The sequence below is a fragment of the Aptenodytes patagonicus genome, chromosome 13, assembly GCF_965638725.1.
Source record: "Aptenodytes patagonicus chromosome 13, bAptPat1.pri.cur, whole genome shotgun sequence".
Taxonomy (NCBI): Eukaryota; Metazoa; Chordata; class Aves; order Sphenisciformes; family Spheniscidae; genus Aptenodytes; species Aptenodytes patagonicus.
In genome coordinates, this window is record NC_134961.1 from 2,255,070 (window position 1) to 2,266,048 (window position 10,979).

The 10,979-nt window shown below is 53.3% G+C and overlaps 1 protein-coding gene across 1 annotated transcript; it reads left to right on the top strand.

Moving 5' to 3' along the window:
* Window positions 1-884: 884 nt before the first annotated feature.
* Window positions 885-10,976, top strand: VRK3 (VRK serine/threonine kinase 3). The gene is made up of 12 exons (XM_076351438.1): window positions 885-979; window positions 1,075-1,415; window positions 2,824-2,876; window positions 4,737-4,803; window positions 5,584-5,668; window positions 6,155-6,257; window positions 6,620-6,712; window positions 6,926-7,058; window positions 7,838-7,958; window positions 8,254-8,312; window positions 8,759-8,907; window positions 10,636-10,976. Exons 1-11 carry the CDS (start codon window positions 885-887, stop codon window positions 8,905-8,907), a joined length of 1,299 nt encoding a protein of 432 aa, XP_076207553.1. The 3' UTR covers window positions 10,636-10,976.
* Window positions 10,977-10,979: the final 3 nt, after the last annotated feature.

A 10,979-nucleotide genomic window follows, 5' to 3' on the forward strand; every position in this document is an offset into this window, starting at 1 on the left:
GGACAAGCTTAGAAAAAGCAACGTCATTACACGCGAGATATAGTCTGGGACAAGAAACCCCGGGTCCCCGCTGTGCACGCCTCACCCGCCGCCTTCTCCCCCGAGCCACGGGGCCTCGCGCGCCGGGCACCTTCCCCAGGCAAAGCTCAGCCTCATCCCTCCCGACGGGAAAGGTCTAGGTCTACCTGTGGTTATTTTATGGCAATACATCGGTGCGTTTATAGGCGTACAATGTACACGAGGGATGGTATATGCGCACCCCCCCCCTGAATATAGAGTTAGCCCTCCTGGCCCTACGCCACCGCTTAGCACTCATTAACTTGGGAGAACCTGTTCCGTAGTCCTAAGGTCGTTTTTAAGTAGCTTGCTGATGTCGTGCCTTAGGTAACAAACGAAGAGCGGGACCCCCGAGGGAAGCACTGGGGACATCGCCTGCGCCTGCGCCTGCGCCTGCTCCTGCTCCTGCTCCTGCCTGAGGGAGCCCTGAGGAGACCCCCGAGGCGCCCACCGGCCTCCCCCGGGGCGGCTCCCTCTCCCCGCTCCGGCCCAGGCTTGCCGAGGGCGGCCCGCCTGCCTCTCCCCGCGCAGGCCCACGCCGCTCGGCCGGCTGCGGGCGGGGAACAGCCACGAGCTCCGGTGCCCCCCCCCGCCCCCGCCCGAAGCCCCCTCCCCTGCCGGGGCCGCGGCCGCCCCTGCGGGCGGGGGGGGGGCAGCGAGCCGCTGGGGAGGGGAGGGGGGGGGTGGGGGGGTGGGGGCGAGCTCCTGCGCATGCGCCGCCGCACCTGTGGGTGGTGTGCGCGCATGCGCGAGCGGCCGCGGGTGCCGGCGCGTGCGCGGTGCGCGCGGGGCGGGCGGCAGGTGCCGGGGCGGCGGCCGGCGGGGCCATGTCGGGCCGCGGGCGGCGGGGCCGCGGGCGGCGGGGGCCGGCGGGAGCGGCGCCGGAGCAGGCGGGGCCCGAGGCCGCCTACGCCTCCCCGAGGTGGTGGCGGTGGTGGCGGTGGCGGGGGGGAGCGGGGCGGCCTGGTGGGGCGCGGGGCGGGCGGGCGCTGACCGCTGTCCCCGCTGTGCCCGCAGGGTGAGCCGGTTCTGCCCGCAGTGCGGGCGCGGCGTGGAGCCCGCCTTCCGCTTCTGCCCGGCCTGCGGCGGGAGGCTGCCCCCGCCGCTGCGGGAGGAGGAGACGGAGCAGACAGCGCCGGCCCCGCCGCAGCAGCGTGCCCGGAGCCCCGCGGCCTCCCCGCGGGCTGCCCCAGGCCGTCCCTCCGTCGCAGCGAGGCCCAGCTCCCGCTCGCCCCGCAAGGCGCGGCCCGGCCCGGCGGTGCCGCTCCCGGTGGAGGCGGTCCTGACGGACCAGGGCAGCAGGCAGTGGAGGCTGGTCCGGCTCCTGGAGCAGGGCGGCTGCGGGCTGATGTACGAAGGTGCTGTGGGGTCCGGGGCGGGCGGGAGTCCCGGGAGCGGGGCCGGCCTTCCCGGGAGCCGGGGGGAGGAGAGAGGTGGGCAGGGGCCGGGGTCAGGGCGGGCAGGAGCAGGCCCCGCTGCGGGCACTGCGTGTCCCCGGACCTTGGAGCAGACACCTCGCAGGGGCCCGCAGCCGCTGGCGGTGTTCGGTGGCGGCTGTCGGGACGTCCCTAAACCGCCAGAGTCCACCGGGAACAGGCGGTGCGGAGGCGGTGACGCTCTGCGGCTGTCCTGTGGGATGGCAGTGACCGGCTGGCCCACGGGGTCTGGCGTTCCCACGCTGGGCATCCCAGCGTGGATGTTAGCGCTAGCCTAAGATTGAGCCGAGGCTGGGCTGCTCTGTTACTTGACGAAATGCCCATCGTTGGGGGCCATGCTTCCTCTTTGGTTTTTAGGTACAAAACCTAAATGCTGCTGGCGCCGTCCAGGAGTTCCTGTGTTGTAGGTGGTGCCAGTATTGACTAAACGTCAGTTCAGGATTCTCAGCCTGTTTTGGGGGCCAAAAGAAAGCAGCTAAATCATCTGGGCTGCTTCTCAGCTGTTCAGTGACTGCTGATCTTCTCTCTCTAGTCTAGTTGCAAACTTCCAAAGGAAAGGTTTCGATCTTGTTCTCCATTGTTAACTCAGAAGCACTGTTCAGGAGGAATTTTATCCTATTAGTAAGCTTTGCCTGATATTTGGCTTTAGTTTCTTTTTAATTACTTTTGCTGTTGTGTAACAAAGTCTGGGCATCCACCTATGTCTTTAAAAAGATGTGATGTTAGAAAAAGAGAAAATAAATGTTGTTATTATAGTGGAGGGTGCTTTTTTAGAAACGCCTTTTGGATGACGAGCAGCAGATAACCTGTGTATAGCAGTCGGTCTAAGAGCAGGAGAAGAGGAACTACCCCAAGGCCAAGTAATGGGTGCAAATCTTTTTGGAGGGGGAAGGCCACATAAAACTCTGACATCCATGCAGAGCAGAAGGGACTCTGGCATCTCTTACAGACTCGACAAACTACTAAGTGAGCTGGAGGGAATGCTCAGCAAATGAATTTGGGGGTGCCTTTGAGATTCTACTAATGATTTGTTCTTTACATACCACCTTCAAAGCACCCCACTACTGTAGCCATGCCTAGATGCTTCTGTGACTTAAGCAGAGCTGCACTCGAAGCATGTCAGGGGTGCTGTGCTTCTGGAGCAAGGTAAGAATTATTTTGTAGTAACCTGGGAAGACGCCGTCATGGAGGATGCTTTTACAAAGACCATGTGAAAGAAGCAGAGAATAAGCAAAAGCCAGCTGCACAGGCTGTGTTTAATGATGCAACTGACACTGCAAGTACCTCTCTTCTGTGCTCCTGTAACCACATCTGTTCCGTCCTTCCGCAGCACAGTCAGCATCTGGAACCTGTCCTCAAAAGCAAAGATACTCCCTCAAACTTGTGAGTTTTGATCTGTTTGGGTAAGGAATAGTGCATAGTGTACAGTGTCCAGGGCCCGACCCATTTGGCCTGTATGGCTAAGGGTGTCTGAGGAATTCAGAGAAAGTGGTCACAGAGGCCCCTTCTAGCTTAGGAGGTGGATATAGCTTCCTGAGAGTGTCATGCTTGGATTTCAGTAGAAGTTGGCTCTTCCGCTACAGGTGTGAAGAAAACAGGTATAAGGATTAAAAAAAGGAAAAGCCTTCATCCCCAAAGGTTGCCTCTTTGATCCACCGAGCTCCGTAATCTCCAAAACTGAATTTGGTGGTGTAAGGTAGAGATCTTGATTCATTAATGTCAGACCTGCTTTCTTCCTGTATGGCAAGTGTGCGCGTACCCTGCTGAAGTCTGGGGAAACTGGAGAGGTTAGAATTTGGTGGCTGTGCTGAGGTAGTGTGATGAACCAGCACTGAGAGACTCTGTAAGGCCAGAGCACATCTTTAAATCAAACAGTAATTATAGTTGGAGTTCCGAGCCAGCTTTCTAGGCACTTGCCAATAACTTGGGTTCTCCAGAAACGTGTTATTTCCAGTAATAGATGTTCTGCAATGGAAATTCAGTTGATTTGATTTTCAGTAACTCACAAACCAGAGCAGAAAGACTGTTTTCTTGTCTGCTGTGGCTCTTGGGGGTTGCTTGTCTGTGGGAAGACCAGTGCCGACTAATGGCCCTGTGGGGGACCTGGTGGTGCCCACCCTTGAAAAGTCCCTCTCCCCTTTGAGCTGTTTAAGAGGATGGAGAAAGAATACAGTGTTAATGAGAAAAGACAGCTAAGTGCCACAAAATTAGAACCGGTAGGTGGGAAACTATTTGCTTCTGTACGCAACACGCCCAGCTCTGTTTTGCACCTTTGGCATCTTTTGGCATTTTGCTCGGTAGTCTGGTGGCGCAGCCCAGCCCTTGTGGTTGCAGAGGACTGTCGAGTATGATACGGCACACGAGAGCATTTTGGCTCCTGGGTTTGATGGCTCAGGTTGGCTCACCAGGCAAGGTGCAGAATAAAATGTCCTCTGGAACATGGCCGTTTGTGTTGTCTGGAGCCTGCTGATTCTCCAGCTGCCTTGGCCAATTGTGGGTAGGGCCTTTGGAATCAAACCAGCCAGAATATAAAACTGCTGCCTCCTCCCATGCGTGATAGCATCTGTCCTAAGTTAGCTTGCAGTAGGCTGAATATATATATATACACATGTGTGCGTAGGCAAACACATACATATTGACTGTAAACTATATGCATTTCAGGTCACTCAATAACAGCGGTAGTGAAAGGGCAGTAATGCTTGCTGATTGTAAGATGTCAGCACACTACCCAGGGACTTGAATGTCACCAATACAGACTTTCTGACTTGTCTCGCTTTCTGACGGCTAGAATAAAATGTTACAGTTCTTTGTTGCAACTTGCCTGTTTGCAGAAATAACCTCATCTGTGTTGTGGATAAGGTCACCTCTGGCTCCTTTTAAAATAATAGCTTTGGGACTAGAGCTCGCTCTAGGTTGCCAGATGGTCTGCATCGTCTAGATGCTTTTAACCCACAGACAGTTCTAAGTGGTAGTGCTTGAAATGTCCAACGTGAGACAGCCGCTCCCTTGTTCTGTGCTGATGCTCAGAGTTTATGTGGTTCTTAGGCACAGCATTAGTGAACCAAAAGACCTGCCAGAGTTCTCAGCTCTGTTGCTGATATTTTTTTTTGGGGGGGGGGGGGGAGGGGGTTGTTGCTTTCTTTAAAATGAGTAGTGAAGGTCTTGTAGCAGTCTTGCCCAAGTTTCCCTTTGTAGCAGGGTGTGTGTGGCTGAAGTAATGCTCCTCCTTCCTTTTCCCTTTAGGATGTCAAAGATGGCAAGATCTACAATGAACAGAACTTCTTCCAGCGAGCTGCGAAGGCAGGCACAGGTTGGTGCTTCTTGGAAGGGCAAGGACTAGGCTGCTTGTTAGGAAAACTGGCCTCCCTCTCTCATCGGTTACGTGAGTCTCTCGGAAGGCCAGACTAGAATAGACTAATTCACTGCTTGGTTGGTGCCAGAGTGCTGAGAAGTTTGGCCAAGAGCCTGCTCTCCCAGGCGCCTCTGTGTACATTTAGGACGCTGCAGTATTGGCGTTTTGAAGCTTTCTTGCTCTTCCCATGCTTTGTCTTGACCTCACTGGTGGCTGTTTGGCCCTGCAGCCTGACCTGCCTTGGCTCTCTCTCCTGTGCCCCTTCCATGGGTGTCTCCGTCAGCTGCTGTCTGGTATTTACGCCATTGACCCAGAAGCCTGAGCAAGAGCAAAGCTGACCAGAAAACATGGGCAGGTGTTTGAGGAGGGGTGACAGAGGAATTCACGTCAAACTTGCACTTCTGGGAGGACTGTAAAAATCTGCTGCTCCATCCCTCTCTCTCTCTGCCCCCTTCTTCTTTTACCTAGCCCTATAGCAATCACGTGCCTCAGCCTGCTCTGGTATTTCCAGCATCCTTTGTCTTATTCTTGCTCTGCAGTGCTATGTGCGTTGACATGCCAATACCCCAGCACATCAGGCTGGTATTTCTGGGACAGAATCAGTACGAGAGAGGCTTCCTGCTGTGAGCTGCCCAGGGCAGAGCAGGCCTTCGGAGAAAGGGCATCCCTGACTGAGCTCCTTCGTTCTGGAGCTCCTTATCAGCGTCTGCCACACTGTCCTCTTCTCTCCCCTTCTAGTGGAGAAGTGGAAGAAGTGGCACTCTGTGCCGTTGCTGGGAATCCCCAATTGTGTTGGCTTTGGACTGCATGCAGATAGCTACAGGTGAGGTGACTCTGCGAAGGGCGCAGCTGAGCTCTTTTGTTCAGAACTGCCATCTTCTTGGGCTTTCCCTCTTCTCTCCTTGCTGTCTGCTATTCCTTTTCTCGTCCCCTGGGCTCCTAACCTTATGCGCTGCTCCTATCTCATTTATTAACAAATGGTTTGCCTCTCATTATCCTGTTTCCTTCAGTCCTTGTGTTGCTGGTGAAGTCATTGCTTTTGCTGCTTCTGCCCCTCAGGCCAGGGGACACCTTATTCCTGCCTTTTAAGCTTAACACAAAGGGGAGACTCAGGCTGTATATCTGCAACACACGATCAGCACGTCTCTCCTTTTCAAGTTTTCTGTTATCAGAAGTTGAGGAGATGTTTGCCCAGGTCAACTTGGAGTTGAAGGGGGGTCTAATCCAGGTGGATCGCTTGACAAGTCTCTGTTGCAGGGTTTCCAAATCAGGTAGGTACTGCTATGAACTAAATCCTTGTCTCTTGTAGGTTTTTGGTGTTCTCTGACTTAGGGCGAACTCTTCAGTCCGTCCTGAATGATAGCTTACACCTGCTGAGGGAGAAGGCAGCTTTTCAGATTGTAGTCCGGCTGGTATGTAGAGAACCAATACTTTCTAAGAGACTTTTTCAGAAAAGACCTATAACTTTCTTCTGGATCTTTCAGAGGTGTTTTAAAGCTGATCCAGGGGGTTGGCTGGGGTCTCTAAGTAGCATCTCTTGAGCCTGTTGTAAACTTGAATAGCATCTTTTGAGCAATATGTCACCTCAAAGGAATTTGGGGTAAGGAGAATGAGAGAAACCTGACACTTGAAAATTAGAGGCTGTGAGACATGGTGCTTTTTGTGCTCCTCCACACAGCTGCGGGGAGCTGGGGAGGGTCCAGCTTGGTGATAGCCAGGGTGCTGAAGGACTCTGCGTGGTTCTGATATGCTCGCTTCTTCTGCTTACTCCTAGCTAGACTGCCTGGAGTACATTCATGAAAACGAGTACGTGCATGGGGACATCACGGCTGAGAACATCTATTTGAACCCAGCAGACCTCACACAGGTAGGGAGCGGGAGCAGTGCTGCGAGGAAATGGCAGTGAAGGTGGGCTTGTGAAATGGGGTAGAGCCACACCCGGGTTCCTGCTGCTGGGCAGGGGAGCAGTGCAGTCTGTGCAGTGCTCAAGCAGGTGCTGTGGTGCAGGATCGCAGGCTACGCTGTAAGCAGAATTCACACCCCGCGCACGCTCAGGTGCGTGCTTCCTGATGTCTTCTAGGTGACCCTAGCAGGCTATTGCTTTGCGTTCCGTTACTGCCCAGGAGGGAAGCACGTGGCTCAGCGCGAAGGCAGCAGGACCCCTCATGAAGGCACGATAGAGTTTATCAGTCTGGACAGTCACAAGGGAGCAGGTGAGTCTCTGTTTCTGACACAAGCCAGCAAAGCTCAGCTAGAGCTGTTACTGTGGCAGTGCTCTCTGGAGCTAGGGCTCCCTGCTGGCATTTCTGTTATGGCTGCTTTCCAGGCATTCACATGCATCTGGAACCAAGTTCCTATTTGGGCTGTTTACTCTTGCCTCTCTCTGGGCTGCTGTGTTGGGACTTGCCAGGTCACTCAGCGACTGCAGCAAGAGGTGCAGGGATGTTCCTGCGCCATCTGGAGCCTTGGCTACTGCAGGCGTGCGAGGAATAGAAAACAGGGCCGCTTTGCGCTGGCTTAGCAGGGATCTGTTTCAAGCCAGACTGGATCCCTGCCCAAAACAGATTTGCAGCAGGCTCTGCTCTGACCTTGCAGCAATGAGAGCTGGAAAGGCATTTAAATTAGCCAGTTCCTCTGCTGGTTGGGATGTGACTGTTCTCTCCCAGTATTCAGACTGGACGAATCTTCCTCCAGAGGCTGGGAGGTGATTCCTCAACTGTGAGAGTCAGCAGGCTCCCAGAGGTATTGATATCCTAGAGCACGTCTTAATGAAGCTCTTGCATTTCTTCACTTCTGCCCTTTAGGCTTTTGCCCCTTCATGAGGCTGCCTGTTTTACAGAAGGGGCACCTCAAATAGAGACTTCCAAGGTTGTGCAAGGAGTGCTGGAGTCCTTACTTGCCTTTGGAGGAGAGGTGCTAGCCTGGGCCTCTTCTGAGATGGCTCCCAAACTCTGTGTTTTTTCACACGTGAATATCTCTTCCTTCTCATCAGGACCATCTCGCCGGAGTGACTTGCAATCTCTGGGCTACTGTCTTCTGAAATGGCTCTGTGGCTTCTTGCCCTGGTCTGATGAACTGGACAAAGTAGAAACTGTGGTGGAAAAGAAGGAAAAGTAGGAGAAATCATCTACTCTTTTGGGAAATGCTGAGCGGAAAACAGTGAGGGAGGTTTTGTGACTGAAGAGAAATCACTCGGCCATAGTACACTATTGGGATGTGGGTAAATCCCACTGTAAAGGTTGAGCCTGGCCAAAGGGTGTTTGATGAACCTTGATTTCTGCTCCATTCAGAATGTGGCCATCTGAATTCAGCTTTTTGGTTTCTTTTGCCCCTATTGCCAAAGACAGGCTGTTCAGGTGCCTGCTCCATTGCTTCTCATCTGACAGCACTCTGCACTGCTTATTCCAGGTACAAAGGGGATGTGATATGCCTTCTCCGGCTGTGCTTCAGGCAGAGATCCATTCCAGGTATGGGCTTGCTCTCTGTGACAGTGGGACTTGGGGAAGGAGGATTGACTGTACCTGAAGCTAGAACCTTCTCTGTGCTGGGGTGCTAGTCCAGGATGGCTTCCACTGGTGACGGTGACCAAGCATTGCATGGACTGGCTGACAGGCTCCTCCTGTGAACAAATTCCTTGTTTTCTTTACCCATTTTCTGTATTCATGAGCCTTGCTAAAGAGGCAAGTGTTCTGGTGGCTTTAAAAATGCAACATTTGAGGCTGGAGGTCATTTCCCCGTCCTGTCTTTGAGCTTCACATTAGTCTTTGGTTTTGTTTTCCGCTCTCTGTGGCTGGCCAAGGTAGGTGGGTGAACTGTCTACAGGGAGAGCAGTCCGAGGCGGCCATTTGGCAGCTTTGTAAGGACAACTGGTGTTGCTGTGCTGCTCCATGCAGTGATGTTCCTTGCTTTGCAGATGCCCTACAGAGCTACCTGCAGCAAGTAATGGCACTAGAGTATGAGGAGAAGCCTGACTATGAAGCCCTGCGGCAGCTCTTCAAGAAGCCACTGGAAAAAGCGAAAGCTTCAGCTTATGACTCTGTGGATGTCAAAATGGTGCCCTAAGTAAGTGCCAGTAGTTTAGACTGCAGCAGCACAAAGCGCTTGTCCCCCTGTACTGCTGGGAGCACAGGAGCAGCACAGTGCTGCTGACCCGCTCGTGGGGTGCGGCAGGCAGCAGTCGGGAGGTGAGGACAGAGCAGGGTGGTCTGTGAAATCTCTCCCAGTGAAACCTAGGGGCTCTTCCTGACACGTGGAGGGAGCACTGGCCCTTCAGCATTCCCTATTAAGAGATCAGTCCAGTGCTACGCAAAGCCAGGCTTAGCCTGTGTTACAGCATATGTTTCCTCAATTTTTTTCTGGAAATACTTGTCATAGAATCATAGAATCATTGAGGTTGGAAAAGACCTCTAAGATCATCGAGTCCAACCATCAACCCAACACCACCAGGCCCACTAAACCATGTCCCTAAGCACCTCATCTACTCGTCTTTTAAATACCTCCAGGGATGGGGACTCAACCACTTCCCTGGGCAGCCTGTTCCAATGTTTCACCACTCTTTCAGTAAAGAAATTTTTCCTTACATCCAATCTAAACCTCCCCTGCCGCAACTTGAGGCCATTTCCTCTCGTCCTATCGCTTGTTACTTCGGAGAAAAGACCAACACCCACCTCGCTACAACCTCCTTTCAGGTAGTTGTAGAGAGCGATGAGGTCTCCCCTCAGCCTCCTTTTCTCCAGGCTGAACAGTCCCAGTTCCCTCAGCCGCTCCTCATAAGACTTGTGCTCCAGACCCCTCACCAGCCTCGTTGCCCTTCTCTGGACACGCTCCAGCACCTCAATGTCCTTCTTGTAGTGAGGGGCCCAAAACTGAACACAGTATTCGAGGTGCGGCCTCACCAGGGCCGAGTACAGGGGCACAATCACTTCCCTACTCCTACTGGCCACACTATTTCTGATACAGGCCAGGATGCCATTGGCCTTCTTGGCCGCCTGGGCACACTGCCGGCTCATGTTCAGCCGGCTGTCGACCAGCACCCCCAGGTCCTTTTCCGCCAGGCAGCTTTCCAGCCACTCTTCCCCAAGCCTGTAGCGCTGCATGGGGTTGTTGTGGCCGAAGTGCAGGACCCGGCACTTGGCCTTGTTGAACCTCATACAGTTGGCCTGGGCCCATCCATCCAGCCTGTCCAGGTCCCTCTGCAGAGCCTTCCTACCCTCGAGCAGATCAACACTCCCACCCAACTTGGTGTCGTCTGCAAACTTACTGAGGGTGCACTCAATCCCCTCATCCAGATCATCAATAAAGATATTAAACAAGACCGGCCCCAGTACTGAGCCCTGGGGAACACCGCTCGTGACCGGCCGCCAACTGGATGTCCTTGGAGGAATACAACAAGGGTTAATAAAGCAAAGGCTGAACGGTCTGCAGGGGTGTGGAGGAGCTAACAAAATGCAGACTGATGCAATCTGGCCCTTTTTTCATTTTTTTTAGAACTGAGGCCCTGGGCTGTATCTTTTGCTTTTCCTTTTCAGGAAGTAGATGTAGTTCTGGTTCTGTTGCCTTGGGCAACAGTGGTGGCTCCCTAGGCCCAGGTGCTCTGTTTTATCCATGAGGCACCTCCAAGATTGAGGCTTGATAGAGACAGATCTGGATTTAGGCCAGGGCTGCATCAGCCAGGGCCACTGGATTAAGCAGCAAGCCCCAGGTGATGAGGAGCAAGCTCCATCTTCCTAATTTACTCTTCCTGGGAAGGAACTGAACTGATTAATGTTCCTACTTTGTGCCTTCTTTCAGATCGAGAAAACTTGCACAGGAAGAGTTAAAAGCTTTCTGCAGTGTGTGGCCTTTCCCACAGATATTTAACTTTTACCTACCTGTTTTAGAACTGAGAGAGGTTTTTATAAGTGTTTTCTTCCAATTTTAATATGACCTAATGCTGAATTTTGAGCCACTGCTGTAACAAGTTAACGTGAAGACACTCCTGCATGGCAAGTCCTTGTAAGCAGTAGCTGGAGAACGGCAGTGTCGCCACTGGGAGAAGGGTGAAGCCTGGCACAGAAAAACTAAATCAGGGATTTTTTTTTTTTAACTACAGTAGCATTACATAGTTTTGTAATAAACTTTGTGGACAAGCACCC